Here is an 18,711-nt window from a genome sequence, read left to right on the forward strand (position 1 = left end):
CAGAGCCGAAGAGTCGGGGAGGAGCAGAGCCGCCATTTTCCCGGACATGTTCGGCTTTTTGGCAATTCCCCCCGGACAGGGGTTTGACTGCCGAAAAGCCGGACATGTCCGGGAAAAAGAGGACGTATGGTAACCCTATTTAATGTTTTTAAATAATGTATTTAGTGTATTTTCAAATTATTACAAATTAATTTTTGAATGTATTTCACTAGTTATTTTTTACATTTCCAAATACATGTTACTATAGTATTGCAACTTTTTTTTATGGAAGGGGCCCCCGAAATTGCTTTGCCCCAGGCGCCTTGAATCCTCTGGGCAGCCCTGATTTAAGAAGGAAAAACAACAAATCAAATTTTCAGTAATACTAAAATGGATACTAATGCAGCCAAAGTAAAGAATGTTTAAACCTAAAAAAATTCACTTGAATTTGAGGCCCAGTCTCAGAAAAGCATCTAAGCACATGCTTAAACACATCCCTATTCAGGAAGGAACCTCAATAAAGGTTGTTCTTAAACTCCATTGACTAAGTCTAACTGTCATTGTGCCAATCCCAGCAACACTGATTGGGGTCTTTGGGTGCTACGATAAAATAAATATTTTCTAAAGTACTATTAATAGTAACAATACTAATATTTTGGGACAAATGGACTGTCTGTACTAACAAATTCAGTGCTCACTCTTCTGCATCAAAACCACTGTCTCAGCGCTAGCATGGGTCTAAGTGCTATTGTAAACAGGACTCATGAATTTTCAGCACTGTCACAAAACCTTGCTCTGAGCAGCAGTGAAGACTTGGTGTTGAAAAGACATCAAATTTGCAAGTGTAGACACAGCCTGTGAGCCTGTCATATTGGTGCAAGCTTCTAAAATGTTAATTTAATTAACTTTTGGGAGGGGGCATTTCTAAAGGGTAGTGTGGATGCTTTAAGCCAAACTGTGAAAAACATTTAGGTTAACATGATTATTCAGTTTTCATAAACTGTTTAACTTGTGGGCTATGGTTTTACCTGTGGATACAGTTTAGTTTTGGCCCATATTAGCACTGAAAAATATAAATGACAATGTTCTCTGAATATTTATCCCACAATTCCTGATTCAGTAAATGCAATACATTCTAGTGTTTTACAAATATTCTCGGAGCTTTAACCAGTTAAATTTTTCTAGTGTAGACCAGGTGATAGGCATTGATTTACAATGTGGGGCAGAATGGACTAAAGAACATTAGAGATAGGTCTTTCTTTCAAGTGAATCTCAAACAATCAATTACCTGTCCAGCCAAGATATAGGAATAGAGAACATTCTATGGGACAATTTGATTTCCATTCAAAAAGACAGACACTAAATTCAGGAGAAGATTGAAATTCCTTCTCTATAGACATGCTACTTCATTTTCAACATTTTCACATTTCCCAAAACAAGGAAAGAGAAGTCATTAAGTGCAGTCCCTAATGTGGGTATCTTGTGCAATAATATAATCTAAACCAGGAGGGCTATGATAGAAATTCCAAAAAATCCTTATAATCACCACAGACCTGGAAATCTCTAGAGCTCATCTGGAAGGCCCTGCAAATACTCAGAAATATTTTAAAAGCAAGTTTAAAACAAGAATTCAGTCATGGTTTGAAGATTATAAAAAAGGACACAAACTCTGTCCCCAGGACAGAAAAAAAGTCTACCAGTCACTGCAACAAGGCAACCTGAAGATTTTTATAAGACTACTAAAACTAAACTTGCTTAGAAACCTGATTTTCTAAGTACTTTCAGATTAAACTGCCAACGAAAACAGAAACCCCGTGAATTACAGCTGCTTTTGACACCTGTTAAAAACCAGGGTATGGTTTTGACACTCTGGCCTCAAAAGCAGCTGTAATTCATGGGGTTTATATGTTTTCCATGGCAGTTTTACTAGCCTGAAAGTGATCTAATTGGGGCAGGTATTCAAACAGTGGAAGTAGAATCAGAACTCTAAACCATCAAAAAAAGTTAGAAGGAAAGAGTCAAAGCTTCTGCACAATCAATGGGAAAGTCCATGTAAAACAAGCTCTCAGACTGGTCAGAAGAGTTACGGATTGGACCTGGCACCCAAATCAATGTCTTATTTCTGATCCGTTTTTATAGCTGTGTTCCTGTTAGAACATCTAGTCATACTGCTGTTCAGTTGTCCTGTATTACACTAAATATACGAAACTGCAAGTAGTTGATGTCATAGTTACTCCTTAGTTTAATTATAGAAAGTTAATCTGTGAAAAAGATAAACACGGTCAAGATTTTTCAGAAGTAACTAGTGAGATTGGGTGCCTCCACTTTTGGGTGCTCAATTGGAGACATCTTAAAACGGGCCTTATTTTCAGCAGCTGCATGCTCAGTATTTTCTAAAAATTAGGTCTCTCTAAAAATGCTTCCAGTTGGGTACCCCAAAACTGAGGCAATCACAAATACCAGTCACTTTTGAAAATCTTGGGCATAGCTATCTCAAACACCAGGCTCCATTCTGGAAAACCTGAAGATGCCTATCTATACATCTTGCATCAAAAGAGTGACCAGCCCCTTTCTTTACAATTGCCTCCTCACAAACAAAACTCTCCAACGTAGGGAACTTTTTATAGGAACTCTTTCCCAGCACAGGTTTCAGAGTAGCAGCCGTGTTAGTCTGTATCCGCAAAAAGAACAACAGGAGTACTTGTGGCACCTTTTTAGTCTCTAAGGTGCCACAAGTACTCCTGTTCTTCTTTTTCCCAGCACAGTTTTCTTGATTGCTTTAGGGCTGTCATTACCTCTGTCACATTTAAAGGCCCAGCTGCCATTTGGCAGCAGACTGCTGCTTGCCACATCTCCTTTCCTTCTACTATCTGGTAAGTGCTCCTATTATGTTTTCCTTTCATCTTATCATTAAAGGAAATAACACACAATGGATAGACTAATGGGGAAAAATATTTTAAAAAATAGATTAGTACCTGGAAGAACTTTAAGCTCTGCTTCTTCACTGTATTTGGGCGACCCACCACTTTCAATGACACAGCGATAGAGTCCGCCATCCCCATCTGTAACATTGCTAATGATTAGAGCTCCACTTGGTAATGTGAATACACGGTCATCCAAAAAGAGTGGTTGACGATCCTGCTCCCACCTCACAAATGGTACCAGATCAGCATTAACCTCGCAGTTCAGAATTACGCTGTTTCCTCTATAGACAGATGTTGATTCTGGCTGGCTAGTGAACCTTGGAAGTCCTGGAGAGGAAGGTGAAAAGAGAATGGAAAAATCAAAATTATGCCAAACTACCACAATTCTGAAGGTCAGACCAGCAATCTGACTTTTAAGCATGACAAAAGTTGCACTCCATCTTTTTAGAATCAGCAGATATGGATGAGAATAAGAAAAAAAAATTGCTTATTTGAACAACAAGTGAATACAACACAGATTCTACATGGGGCATCATATTAAATATGTTTTATCAGGGGAAAGAAACACTGAGGGCCAAATTGTGAAAGCCTTTATGGGAGAAGGAGGAGACATGCAAAGAAAACTCACCCACATCCCCCTGTGTGCTCCCTCTTTGTGTCCCTAGGAAGCAAACAGTACCCCAGAAAAAATGGTGAAGCCTAGACCAGTCCCCTCTTGGACATCAAGCTACATATGCTTTGGGCCAAATGATGACATCTAGCCACTGGTCCAAGTAAGCTGTGGTGCAGAATCTTATCAGGAACTCAGAGAGGGACTGCACGTGGCCCCACTTCCTCTCAGTGCACCCCAGGGCTGAGAATAAGGCCTGAAATTATCACAAGACATAATGCATGCCCTGGGGAAGGAGAGGAGGCTCCTGGAATGGTCTTCCCTTCCCAGATCCTAAATTCTGTGAGAATATAATTGTATTCTGTAAATACAATTATAGGTTGATGAGAGGTTTAAGTTAAGAATTTAAATTCAAAAGTCAGGAAATTTAGAAGTGTGCACCCCCCAATGGCAACATTATCAGTGTTCATTACACAAACGACAAAGATATACATTAACTTCACAGTCATTTAGGCATTCAATGTAATTGAAACACAGTAGGAATGTAGTGCATAATTCTCTTATAATAACAGTGTTTGAAAACACTAAACTTAAAATACGCTGTACTGGTGCACATGAGCAACATGACTAAAGTAGCTTTTGAATTTCTTCATATGCAAGTGTTTACATTTTCAGCCTTAACTTTGCATTTATGTATTTTTGTGCATTTAATTTCCTTGCCTTACAAAAAAGTTATTCCTGGATGCAGCACTATGACATAACAGCTGTATTTTGCACACTACTGGCTTTAAACTACCATATATACTCGTTCGTTAGCCCGTTCGTTTATAAGATGGATAGGTAAAAATAGCAAAAACTGTATGACCCTTTCATAAGCCAACCCTATATTTCAGGGGTTGGCAAACTTTGGCTCCTGGCCCTTCAGGGTAAGCCGCTACCAGGCCTGGACGTTTTGTTTATCTGGAGCGTTCACAGGCACGGAGCCCCTCAGCTCCCATTGGCTGGGAACGGCGAACCACGGCCACAGGATGCTGAGAGGCTCCATGCCTGCAGATGCTCCAGGTAAACAAAACGACAATGTATTAGATATTCAATTCAATAATTCCATAGAGTTTAAAATCATCAAATTTTGGTGTAGACCCGTTTATAAGTCGACCCTGATCTTTGATGCTTCACTTTACCAAAAATATTCAGCTTATGAACAAGTATATACGGTATATCACTTTCTAGATAAACCAACAAATCTAGCTGAAACATTATAATAAAAATGGATTGCTCTGCAGTCTTCAAAATTTGTTTAAAAGGCCTAACAAAATGCCTAGACAAAAGTTCATTTAGGAAAAGGATGAGATTATTTCCCTTTAAGAAACTAAAAATGTTGAAGTTTAAAAACCCTAAATTCTCATAAATCAGGAAGTTTACTTCAAGTTCCAACACCAATTTATTCTTTGCCTCTCCTCCAAACCCCACCCAAATTTAAATTTTCCAGTACAGGACACAAACCCTGAGGAAATTACATACCAGTTTGGAAACCCAGCCCTCCCACTGGATACTGACCAGAAACTCATGCTTCAAGTATGAGATCATCTTACTTTCTACAAATGTGACAGAGAAATAATCCTACCCTCTGTTCATCACACCACATGAGCTGGGGCTCACACCATATCTTCTAAAACAGGTAGGGCTTTGCTGATATTACTAATATTGGTCAGAAATCCAGATAGAGGTTAGTGATAAAATTGTACTCCATGTATCCTACTCATTCAGTTTAGACATCATGATAACCCATCCACCCTTACAAGGTAAGACTAAATTCTGTACACAGTATAACCTAGAAGAGTGAATGCTGGTTGTAGCATATGACTCAATACCACATTCCTGTAATTCATATATGCAACGGGTAGATTTGTTTCTTCCATGTGGCAACTCATGTAAGTTTCCCACTAGTAAGCAGAGACTAAATGGCAGTATAGGAGCAGAATTAAGGTTGGTATCCGAATTTTAATTGATAATTTCCTGACTTTCAAGCATCTGGGCTTTTTTTTCAAATAAGTTACAAAGTATTTTCAACTTTGCATTCACCCCTGGCAAAATAAAAGTTTTCTATGAAAATATTTTCTGCAAAATATTTTAATGAACATACTAGAAGCATTGACAATTGAGTTTTCCCAAAGTAGATGAAGTACACTATGAGCCCTGCATTTCTATGAGTTCCAGAATGATCTGAAAAATCTCAGTGGAAATAAAATCAAGAGAACACTAGTACATATCTAAAGGCAGAAAAGTAATTTAATTTACTACACACCTAGATCAGATTTGCACCATAATTCACAAGTCACCGAAAGAGTCTTCTATAACACTGGTCTAAAATTTTTTAAAAGTCGTCTGCTTCAGAGATAAAATGTGCTATTTATTATGTATTTTGATGTGCTGAATTCAAATATGACAATTAAAACTACTGTTTCTAAGATATTTAAGTTTTTACATTTTATGCTTTGTTCCAGCTGGGCTTTGCTTTGTTCCAGCTGGGCCTTGAGTGGGCTTGACTGGTATATAAGGGCAGTCAGCAGCGAACCAGCTGAGCGGCGAACAGCAGAGGCTAACAGCGGGAGTTCGCCTGGGGAGAGCGCACTGAGGCTTTCATCTGCAGGTTTCTCCGAGTAGTTCCTGCAACAGTTGAGGAAGCTCCTAAGAGGACGGTGACATGGAAGGTGAGCGATCAACTGTTGTAACCTGCACAGGTTGTGCCATGTTTGTCTTTCTTCCGCAGGACAGAAGCGACTTTGTCTGTACAAAGTGCAAGCTGGTCTCCATACTGGAGGAGAAGGTTCGAGGGCTGGAGAAACAAGTATCGACTCTGCGTTGCATAAGGGAAAATGAAGATTTCCTGGACAGACGTCAGGAGATGCTTCTACGGCCACAATGTTCTGAAGATTCAGAGCAGGCGGAGCAGGGACAGAAGGATTGTGAGGAGGTTTGGCAGCATGTGACCTCCAGAAGAAGAAAGAGGAGTGTCCATGCACCAGCAATGGAGATACAGGTGAGGAATCGTTTCCATGTTCTCTCTACAGGTGCTAATGCGGAGAGTGGACTAGATGGCCCATCTGAGGGAAGGGAGCAGAAGGAGACTCCACCGATTGGAAGGCAAAAGATGCACTGTCCTAGGGATGGGGGTTCCACGACCACCACTCCCAAGAGGAGGAGGAGGGTGGTGGTGGTCGGGGACTCCCTCCTCAGGGGGACTGAGTCATCTATCTGCCGCCCTGACCGGGAAAACCGAGAGGTCTGCTGCTTGCCAGGAGCTAGGATACACGATGTGACGGAGAGACTGCCGAGACTCATCAAGCCCTCGGATCGCTACCCCTTCCTGCTTCTCCACGTGGGCACCAATGATACTGCCAAGAATGACCTTGAGCGGATCACTGCAGACTACGTGGCTCTGGGAAGAAGGATAAAGGAGTTTGAGGCGCAAGTGGTGTTCTCGTCCATCCTCCCTGTGCAAGGAAAAGGCCGGGGTAGAGACCGTCGAATCGTGGAAGTCAACGAATGGCTACGCAGGTGGTGTCGGAGAGAAGGCTTTGGATTCTTCGACCATGGGATGGTGTTCCAAGAAGAAGGAATGCTAGGCAGAGACGGGCTCCACCTAACGAAGAGAGGGAAGAGCATCTTCGCCAGCAGGCTGGCTAACCTAGTGAGGAGGGCTTTAAATTAGGTTCACCGGGGGAAGGAGACCAAAGCCCTGAGGTAAGTGGGGAAATGGGATCCTGGGAGGAAGCACAAGCAGGAGAGCGCAAGAGGGGAGGATGAGTTATCTTCAGTGCCTATACACAAATGCAAGAAGCCTGGGAAACAAGCAGGGAGAACTGGAAGTCCTGGCACAGTCAGGGAACTATGATGTGATTGGAATAACAGAGACTTGGTGGGACAACTCACATGACTGGAGTACTGTCATGGATGGATATAAACTGTTCAGGAAGGACAGGCAGGGCAGAAAAGGTGGGGGAGTTGCGTTGTATGTAAGAGAGGAGTATGACTGCTCAGAGCTCCGGTATGATACTGCAGAAAAACCTGAGAGTCTCTGGATAAAGTTGAGAAGTGGGAGCAACAAGGGTGATGTTGTGGTTGGAGTCTGCTATAGACCACCAGACCAGGGGGATGAGGTGGACGAGGCTTTCTTCTGGCAACTAGCAGAAACTGCTAGATCGCAGGCCCTGGTTCTCATGGGAGACTTTAATCACCCTGATATCTGCTGGGAGAGCAATACAGCGGTGCACAGGCAATCCAGGAAATTTTTGGAAAGTGTAGGGGACAATTTCCTGGTGCAAGTGCTGGAGGAACCAACTAGGGGCAAAGCTTTTCTTGACCTGCTGCTCACAAACAGGGAAGAACTAGTAGGGGAAGCAAAAGTGGATGGGAACCTGGGAGGCAGTGACCATGAGATGGTCGAGTTCAGGATCCTGACACAAGGAAGAAAGGAGAGCAGCAGAATACGGACCCTGGACTTCAGAAAAGCAGACTTTGACTCCCTCAGGGAACAGATGGGCAGGATCCCCTGGGAGAATAACATGAAGGGCAAAGGGGTCCAGGAGAGCTGGCTGTATTTTAAAGAATCCTTATTGAGGTTGCAGGAACAAACCATCCCGATGTGTAGAAAGAATAGTAAATATGGCAGGCGACCAGCTTGGCTAAACAGTGAAATCCTTGCTGATCTTAAATGCAAAAAAGAGGCTTATAAGAAGTGGAAGATTGGACAAATGACCAGGGAGGAGTATAAAAATATTGCTCAGGCGTGCAGGAGTGAAATCAGGAAGGCCAAATCACACTTGGAGTTGCAGTTAGCAAGACATGTTAAGAGTAACAAGAAGGGTTTCTTCAGGTATGTTAGCAACAAGAAGAAAGTCAAGGAAAGTGTGGGCCCCTTACTGAATGAGGGAGGCAACCTAGTGACAGAGGATGTGGAAAAAGCTAATGTACTCAATGACTTTTTTGCCTCTGTCTTCACGCACAAGGTCAGCTCCCAGATTGCTGCACTGGGCAGTACAGCATGGGGAGAAGGTGACCAACCCTCTGTGGAGAAAGAAGTGGTTCAGGACTATTTAGAAAAACTGGACGTGCACAAGTCCATGGGGCCGGATGCGCTGCATCCGAGGGTGCTAAAAGAGTTGGCGGGTGAGATTGCAGAGCCATTAGCCATTATTTTTGAAAACTCATGGCGATCGGGGGAGGTCCCAGATGACTGGAAAAAGGCTAATGTAGTGCCCATCTTTAAAAAAGGGAAGAAGGAGGATCCGGGGAACTACAGGCCAGTCAGCCTCACCTCAGTCCCTGGAAAAATCATGGAGCAGGTCCTCAAGGAATCAATTATGAAACATTTAGAGGAGAGGAAAGTGATCAGGAACAGTCAGCATGGATTCACGAAGGGGAAGTCGTGCCTGACTAACCTAATTGCCTTCTATGATGAGATAACTGGCTCTGTGGATGAGGGGAAAGCAGTGGATGTGTTATTTCTTGACTTTAGCAAAGCTTTTGATACGGTCTCCCACAGTATTCTTGCCACCAAGTTAAAGAAGTATGGGCTGGATGAATGGACTGTAAGGTGGATAGAAAGCTGGCTAGATCATCGGGCTCAATGGGTAGTGATCAATGGCTCCATGTCTAGTTGGCAGCCGGTTTCAAGTGGAGTGCCCCAAGGGTCGGTCCTGGGGCCGGTTTTGTTTAATATCTTTATTAATGATCTGGAGGATGGTGTGGACTGCACTCTCAGCAAGTTTGCAGATGACACTAAACTAGGAGGCGTGGTAGATACACTAGAGGGTAGGGATCGGATACAGAGGGACCTAGACAAATTAGAGGATTGGGCAGAAAAAAACCTGATGAGGTTCAACAAGGACAAGTGCAGAGTCCTGCACTTAGGACGGAAGAATCCCATGCACTGCTACAGACTAGGGACCGAATGGCTAGGTAGCAGTTCTGCTGAAAAGGACCTAGGGGTCACAGTGGACGAGAAGCTGGATATGAGTCAACAGTGTGCTCTTGTTGCCAAGAAGGCTAACGGCATTTTGGGCTGTATAAGTAGGGGCATTGCCAGCAGATCGAGGAACGTGATCATTCCCCTTTATTCGACATTGGTGAGGCCTCATCTGGAATACTGTGTCCAGTTTTGGGCCCCACACTACAAGAAGGATGTGGAAAAATTGGAAAGAGTCCAGCGGAGGGCAACAAAAATGATTAGGGGTCTGGAGCACATGACTTATGAGGAGAGGCTGAGAGAACTGGGATTGTTTAGTCTCCAGAAGAGAAGAATGAGGGGGGATTTGATAGCAGCCTTCAACTACCTGAAGGGGGGTTCCAAAGAGGATGGAGCTCGGCTGTTCTCAGTGGTGGCAGATGACAGAACAAGGAGCAATGGTCTCAAGTTGCAGTGGGGGAGGTCCAGGTTGGATATCAGGAAAAACTATTTCACTAGGAGGGTGGTGAAACACTGGAATGCGTTACCTAGGGAGGTGGTGGAGTCTCCTTCCTTGGAGGTTTTTAAGGCCCGGCTTGACAAAGCCCTGGCTGGGATGATTTAGCTGGGAATTGGTCCTGCTTTGAGCAGGGGGTTGGACTAGATGACCTCTTGAGGTCCCTTCCAACTCTGATATTCTATGATTCTATGATTCTATGTCTATGTATATAGTGTAGATAGTAGAGTTTTAATCATAAATTGTAAACCTGGGTCTTTTCATGTGTTTATGGTTGCTTTACATGATAATATTTCACCTGTCCTGTTTATGTAACACTTTAAAAATCAGCAAAAGGGATATATAAATAAGATTTATTATGAAACAAAAGGCAAAAAACTATTATGTACATAGTTTAGTCCTATTCAGTGTCTATTCGGCACCTCTTGGCTTGTCTCTTGTATTCATTAACTGGAGCATCTCTTGTCACTGTCCAGCAATAGTCTGCAAGCATTGATGGGCTCCATTTGCCCTGATAGCGTTTCTCCATTGTTGCAATGTCCTGGTGAAATCACTCGCCGTGCTCCTCCCTCACTGCTCCACAGTTCAGTGGAAAAAAATCTAGATGAGTGCAAAAAATGTATCTTTAGTGACATGTTGCAACCAAAGCTTTTGTATGCCTTGAGGAGGTTTTCCACCAACAACCTGTACTTGTCTGCCTTGTTGTTTCCAAGAAAATTTATTGCCACTAACTGGAAGGCTTTCCATGCCGTCTTTTCCTTGCCACGCAGTGCATGGTCAAATGCATCATCTCAAAGAAGTTCACGAATCTGAGGACCAACAAAGACACCTTCCTTTATCTTAGCTTCACTTAACCTTGGAAATTTTCCACGGAGGTACTTGAAAGCTGCTTGTGTTTTGTCAACGGCCTTGACAAAGTTCTTCATCAGACCCAGCTTGATGTGTAAGGGTGGTACAAAATCTTCCTTGATTCAACAAATGGTGGATGCTGAACACTTTTCCTCCCAGGCTCCAGTGACTGTCGGAGTGGCCAATCTTTCTTGATGTAGTGGGAATCCCTTGCACGACTATCCCATTCGCAGAGAAAACAGCAGTACTTTGCGTATCCAGTCTGCAGACCAAGCAAATCGCCACAAAGCTGCCACTGATGTTGGTCATAGTTTATGCACCTCAACAGTTGTTTCATGTTGTCATAGGTTTCCTTCATATGGACTGCATGACCAACTGGAATTGATGGCAAAACATTGCCATTATGCAGTAAAACAGCTTTAAGACTCGTCTTCGATGAATCAATGAACAGTCTCCACTCATCTGGATCGTGAACGATGTTGAGGGCTGCCATCACACCATCGATGTTGTTGTAGGCTACAAGATCACCTTCCATGAAGAAGAATCGGACAAGATCCTTTTGACGGTCACGGAACATGGAAACCCTAACATCACCTGCCAGGAGATTCCACTGCTGTAGTCTGGAGCCCAACAGCTCTGCCTTACTCTTGGGTAGTTCCAAATCCCTGACAAGGTCATTCAGTTCACCTTGTGTTATGAGGTGTGGTTCAGAGGAGGAGGATGGGAGAAAATGTGGGTCCTGTGACATTGATAGTTCAGAACCAGAAGTTTCATCCTCTTGCTCTTCCTCATCTGACTCAACTGAGAATGATTCTGGTGCATCAGGAACCGGCAGTCCTTCTCCATGGGGTACTGGGCGTATAGCTGATGGAATGTTTGGATAATGCACAGTCTGCTTTTTCTTCTTTGACATACCTTTCCCAACTGGAGGCACCATGCAGAAGTAACAATTGCTGGTATGATCTGTTGGCTCTCTCCAAATCATTGGCACTGCAAAAGGCATAGATTTCCTTTTCCTGTTCAACCACTGGTGAAGATTTGTTGCACAAGTGTTGCAGCATATGTGTGGGGCCCACCTCTTGTCCTGATCTCCAATTTTGCAGCCAAAATAAAGGCGATAGGCTTTCTTAACCATAGTGGTTATACTGCGCTTTTGTGATGCAAAAGTCACTTCACCACAAACATAGCAGAAGTTATCTGCACTGTTCACACAAGTACGAGGCATCTCTGCTCACTTTGGCTAAACAGAAATGTGTCCCTTTGCAAAATCAAACACTGACAAATAAGAGAGCACGACGCTGTATGATTTCTAGAGCTGATATAGGGCAATTTGTCCAGCAGAGTGATGTAAGCTTTGTTACGATTGCATCATCCACGACTTCTAGGAATAACATGATGCAATTCATATCATTTATGACGCAATACCAGCTTCAGATTGCATCATTCATTGTTTTGCCTAAAAAACAAGTACTGTCCAAACCCAGTCCTAGATTTATTCATAGATCCAGTCAAATATGTATTTTAGTTATTTCTGGTTTAAATTGAGATCCCTTCCCTTTATAACTCACTTATCCTCCGCCATTCCCAAGTCAAGGGTCGTATATACTGACCCAATAGCATATCTTGAAAACTAGAGCCAATCAACAATTTTAAGCATCATTTTCATTCTCAGTGACCCAGAATTAATAAAGTTTGACTACATTTATTTCAGAAGCATTTTGGCTGTAGAGCAGTGTAACAAGCCGGAAGTCAATTGATCAACAATATCAGTCAAATGACACCCTCATGCTACATCCTCACATATGCAGCAAGCAAAGCATTTTGACTATAAAAGCTGTAGTCCCAGTGAAGCCAATTATCACTAGGTAGAAGTATTTGCTAGCCAGAATAAAATGTATGCAAACATTCTTACAGCAGAGTTGTTATAACACAGTATAATAGAATTCAACATAAATATTAAACCAGCCTTTTAAATTAGTGTTGAAAAGTCTAAAACAAAAAGATATGCAAGGGTCTAAATTGTGAAAGTCTCAACTACAATAATGTTCAGCATAGTGTGCTGAATTTCTGTATTCCCGACCAAAATCCTAAGTGAAATGTTCACATTTCAAGGTATTTAGAACCTTAAGATATTTTATTTCTCGTGTTATCTTCATCTACCTTGCCATCACTCTGTCCACCTTCCCTCTTTACTAATTATGTATGAAAACTAACCATGGTCATTTGCTTAAAGGAAGCTGGAAAACAGCTGACTATGCTAGGTTTTGATGATGTTGCTGCCAGTGCCCTTCATCTCCTCTTTTATTCAACCATATGAATAATCATAATCTGACACTAAATCCACCTTAGTCACAAAATGATTGGCAGAGAAGTAAGTTTGTCACGGGGTTCTCAGAAGCCAAATAGGATGATGAGTGGCACAGAAATGGAAACAGCTATGATAGCCATAGTTACGATTACATAACCATTTCCATTCTAACCCAGTCTCTTCAGAAGCTCATAACTCTCTGAAGCTTTAAACTTTCAGGCTGAAATTCTCCCTTTTTGGGTTAACAAGGGATGTTTTTCTTGAAGTTTGAGCAAAAACGGTTGAAGACACTGAGTAAAATGGGAATGATAAAAAATATTTTTCCACAATATTTTATTACACAGCTCTACAGTCAAAATAACTGAGGGCTGAAGGATGAAGTTTTAGTGTAGAAATAACCCTTTTTGAGTAATGCCTTCACTTTTTTACCAGTTATTACCACCTGAGGAACTGTCGAACAAGGAGGTTTTTCCTTCCCAAGACAATCTGCAGCTAAAGGAAAAGGGATGAAGGGATGTTGTAAAATGAAAGCCTTACTTAACAGTTTAAATTTCAAATGCTTCAACTGTTTTTCCTTATTCTGTATCATTAATAAAACGTTAAAATGGATTTGTAATGGAGTTTTGCCATGGCATTAAGCAGGCTATGGTCTCTGTATATCAAACCATGAACTTTGTTTAAGATAATTTAATGCTGGTCCCTTTCAGGGTCATGTTAACATCTTTGACTCTTTGGGCCCATATAGTCTGTTTAAATTAATACAACTGACCCTGTCAGATATTACTTTAATATTTAACAATTTAGCAAGAAGTGAAGTATTTATCTGATCTTTTCAACTGTGGATTGGCCAAATAATTCCTTACCAAGGTCAATCTAAATAGTCTGAAATGATAGGAGCAACAGCCCTGATAAGTGCACATATCATGGTCACACTCAATAAAATGGCATATTAAAGTAGCTGTTTTCATATATTTCCTTAGCATCAAATAAAAGCTGCCTCAATTAAAAGAGAGGGAAACAAAGGGAGAATTGCTACCTGAAGGCAAAAATACATTGGAAAATACAGACATTTAAAGGGATGCTGTATCAATATCAAGACCTTCTTGCCTCATTCCCTGCTCACTTCACAGTTTCATTCAAAATTCACAGGGATTAGGTAAGGGATTCTGAGTACTTTACTAGAGCTGCAGGAGCAGAGCCAGGGTTCCTGCAGAGCCCTTCCCTCAACCTCATAAGGATCTTATAAAGTCTACAGGAACCTTCTTGACTTTTTGCTATCCAGCTGCGTTAGCAATAGACATACCGTGTGTGAAACAAATCCTTATTTAGCTACTTGCTATATGAGCTTGGCAAACTGCTGTGCATATTCATTATTCAGGTTTCTCAGCTCTGTCACATAAAACCTTTTTTTCCCGGAAAAAGAGAAGGCATTTCTCAAAGAGGGTCATTTCCATGCTAAAATTTCATCCTTCAACACTCAAGTATTTTGACTGTAGAGTTGTGTAATAAAATATTGGGCATAAGGGCAGGGCACTGGGCAGGGGGACAGTGTGTAAGGGGCTTGCTGGCAGCGCAGGGCTGGGCGGGCCAGTGTGCGTCTAGCAGCTGTGGGTTTGTAAACAGTGCCCTTGTGCTGGGCCGAGAGGGGCCACTCCTGTTGCGCTGCGCATCATTGCCCGCAACCGGCTCCTCGCTCTGCGGACCACCCCGCATCACATGCCCTATTTCCCCAATGGGGGCCCACAAATATGTTTGGCGCCGGGCCCACAAAAAGTTAATCTGGCTCTGGCTGTGGGTGCAGGCCCTGGGGTGGGGCTAGGGATGAGGAGTTAGGGGTGCAGAAGGGTGCTCCGGGGTGAGATCGAGGGGTTCGGAGGGCAGGAGGGGGATCAGGGCTGGGGCAGAGGGTTGGGGGTACAGACTCTGGGCGATGCTTACCTCAAGCAACTCCCAGAAGCAGCAGCATGCCCCCGTCCCATCCCCCCTGGGCTCCTACGCGGAGGCACGGACAGGCGGCTCAGCGCACTGCCCCATCCACAGGTGTCGCCTCCGCAGCTCCCATTGGTTGTGGTTCCCGGCCATTGGGAGCTGCGGGGGCAGCGCTTGGGGTGAGGGCAGCATGTGGAGCCCCTTGGCTGCCCCGATGCGTAGGAGCCAGAAGGGGGACATGCCACTGCTTCTGGGAGCCACATGGTGCGTAAGCTAGCAGGTAGCCTGCCAGCCCCACTGCACGGCACTTCCAGGATCCCTTTTTGACCGGATATTCCGGTCAAAACATGGACATCTGGTCACCCTAGTTGGCAGCCAACTTATGTTTTCCATCAGCAATTTTTGCGCTCTCGTCCCCCAAAGTTTTTTCTTTTTAAGAATCCCAAAAGGGGAGTGATGGCTGGAATAGCCCATCTTCTCGTTATTTTGATTGCCAGTTAGGCCTAATTTCTGACACACCAATTTTAGTCCACTGATTTACAGTCCCATACTTCTTTTGTTTACCAGGCTTGATCCAGCATAGTCCTTGAGTAATATCAGTCGACCTTTTTGTTTGGACTAACTCAGCCTGTCTTCCTTTTGTACTTTTTCCCACCAACATTTGTTACAGGTTATTTTGACATTTTATGAACTTTCATTCACTTTTGTTAAACATCAGAGTACTTGATAAAGTAAAGCAGTAAAGGAAGACATGATACTTGCTCCAAGGAGGCTTTGGAAACCTTATATTGCTGAAATGTTGGGAATTTAGAAAGACCATTTATATAGTTTATGATTAAATTATTTTAAATGTATCCATATGATTCCTAAAAACAAGAATTTGGTTCTGTCATAACTATAAAGGGAAGGGTAATAGCTGTCCTGTGTACAGTACTATAAATCCCTCCTGGCCAGAGACTCCAAAATCCTTTTCCCTGTAAAGGGTTAAGAAGCTCAGGTAACCTGGCTGGCATCTGACCTAAAGGACCAATAAGGGGACAAGATACTTTCAAATCTTGGGGGGGGAAGGCTTTTGTTTGTGTTCTTTGTTTTGGGACGGTGTTCGTTCTCGGGGACTGAGAGGGACCAGACATCAATCCAGGTTCTCCACATCTTTCTAAGCAAGTCTCTCCTATTTCAAACTTGTAAGTAAATAGCCAGGCAAGGCGTGTTAGTTTTCCTTTGTTTTCTCAACTTGTAAATGTACCTTTTACTAGAGTGTTTATCTTTGTTTGCTGTACTTTGAACCTGAGACTAGAGGGGAGTCCTCTGAGCTCTTTAAGTTTGATTACCCTGTAAGGTTAATTTCCATACTGATTTTACAGAGATGATTTTTACCTTTTTCTTTAATTAAAAGCCTTCTTTTTAAGAACCTGATTAATTTCCCCTTGTTTTAAATCCAAGGGGTTGGATTTGTTTTCACCAGGGATTTGGTGAAGGTTTTTCAAGGTTTCCCAGGGAGGGAATCCATTGAAAATGGTGGCAGCCGAACCAGAGCTAAGCTGGTAATTAAGCTTAGAAGTTTTTCACGCAGGCCCCTACATTTGTACCCTAAAGTTCAAAGTGGGGATCTCTGTCCTGACAGGTTCATTACTTGAAAACTGTAGTTCTATAAATTGTTCCCAAATTATTGGATTAGGCTATTGTCTTTTGCCCTCAAGTAGCTCTTCTGATCATGAAAATGATCTGGCATCCAACTCTCAATAGATCTCGATCAAGCCACTCCAGATGAGAGCTTCCCTAGCAAAACTAGTGAATAATTAGTTTAAAAATCATTATCTCCAACAATAATTCTGTATCAAACTATGAGAATAGAACAACATACCAGATAGGTCTCTTGACAGAGGTAGCTCTCTAAAGAATTCAAATTTTCAGGTTATTAACATTTCCTTTTCTGCTCAGAGTCCCAAATCTACAGTGGATTAACTAGGCCTAGCAGCACTCAAAACCCAAATCAGTGTGTGAGAGAAGACAATGGGAAATTAGGTAATATTTACGCACAATACTTTCAGACCACTACACCAGTCACATTGCTCAAAAGCAATTTCTGCAAAGGCACTGATGACCACACAATAATGCCTAATGAACATGTCAACAGAATATCAAGAGGTTGCTTAACATGTGCTGAGTTCCTTTTTAACCCAGTAGTCTCCATTTCCCTATCAGAATGGATCCTGACAATCAGAGGATAAAGAAGGCTATCTGTTCCCTAATGCAATGATAGATTTATTAGGTATGCCAGACCAAGAAGCTTTCCAATACTGAAAACGATTAAGGGAATCTCAGGCTTCCTATCAATATGTCTTGTGTAAATAAAATTTTAGATCCTTGATCACATGCTTTCATGACACCCACTTGGGACAAAAGAAAGGAAAGTCAATGGCTTAATCACTAAAGAATTTAGAATTAAGCCGTGAACCATAGGGAGACAAATCAGTGGCTGCAAAAATTATAGAACAGGCACAAGAGAGGCTGCCAGTTCTCCTGTTCTGCAAGCCAAAATGATGGGGAAATACAGAATAAATGAGTTCAAAGATAAATGAAAAAGCTTGTAGAAAACCTCTCCCCCAACAAGTGTACAATGTAACACCTTAGGGATATATTATATAGGTACCATAGTTTTAAGAGAAACATCCCCCCATCATCTTCTCCAATCAATGCTCAACCACCACCCTCCCTCCTCCACTGCCACTTCAAACACATGGAACTCACAGGAATGCAAAGCAACCAAAGAAAGCCACACTCCTGTGAATGTCCTAATGTGCACAAGGAGCAGGGAAGGGTAATCCTGTGTCTGATAAAATGCACAAGATATAAAATCCTACCCAAAAAAATCCACTCCATTAAGATCATAAATCTTTCCATGAAGTATGCTCCTAAAAATGCAGGACTAGAACCCCTAAAGCCCTGAAAACAAGAGCCCCCATTGGACCACCTGAGGCTTTGGGTAAGGTGGAATGCATGTCTCTCCACAGAGGCACAGATGACAATGGGGAAGGCCAAGCTTGAATTCCTTATTCCTCATTCCAGCAACCACTGACATCAGTTATCACACAGCACCACACTCCAGTATTTGTTACTACAGCCAGCAAAAATGGAGAATCATATTAGCTAGTTGTTTCTGCTAATATCATCAGTGAAACTTGTCATTTTGCTTAATGCTATTGTTTCAGATCCTCAGGCCTTGTCAACTTTGTGGATTTTCAGCCATCAGTGGTCAGCAATCAGTGTAGCTGTAATTTAGAAAGAGAAAAATTATATACGCTATTATTTGCAGCGGTGCAGCTGTTCAAAACCAAGGTTTGAAAGTTTCACCAATGCAAATTGTAACTAACATTATTTGTATTAGTGTCTAGAGATCTGGGTTCATTGTGCTGGACACTGTACAAATTTACAACAGATGGTCTGTGTAGGGTTACCATACGTCCTCTTTTTCCCAGACATGTCCGGCTTTTCGGCACTCAAACCCCCGTCCGGGGGGAATTTCCAAAAAGCCGAACATGTCCGGGAAAATGCCGGCCAGGCACTTCCCCTCCCGCGGCGGCTCTGCTCCTCCCCTGACTCTTCGGCTCTGTTTAAGAGCCGAGCTGCCCGAGCGCTATGGGCTTC

At 42.6% G+C, this 18,711-nt stretch overlaps 1 protein-coding gene across 10 annotated transcripts in view; it reads right to left on the minus strand.

The window, feature by feature from the left end:
• NEO1 (neogenin 1) overlaps positions 1 to 18,711 on the minus strand; it is a 535,617-nt gene that overhangs the window by 259,628 nt on the left and 257,278 nt on the right. For all 10 annotated transcript variants that reach the window (XM_034783480.1, XM_034783479.1, XM_034783474.1 and 7 more), the window contains exon 3: positions 2,955 to 3,230. In XM_034783480.1, the coding sequence (XP_034639371.1) occupies positions 2,955 to 3,230 (276 nt within the window). The remainder of the gene's footprint in view (positions 1 to 2,954; positions 3,231 to 18,711) is intronic.

The sequence above is a fragment of the Trachemys scripta genome, chromosome 10 (genome assembly GCF_013100865.1).
Source record: "Trachemys scripta elegans isolate TJP31775 chromosome 10, CAS_Tse_1.0, whole genome shotgun sequence".
Lineage (NCBI taxonomy): Eukaryota > Metazoa > Chordata > Testudines > Emydidae > Trachemys > Trachemys scripta.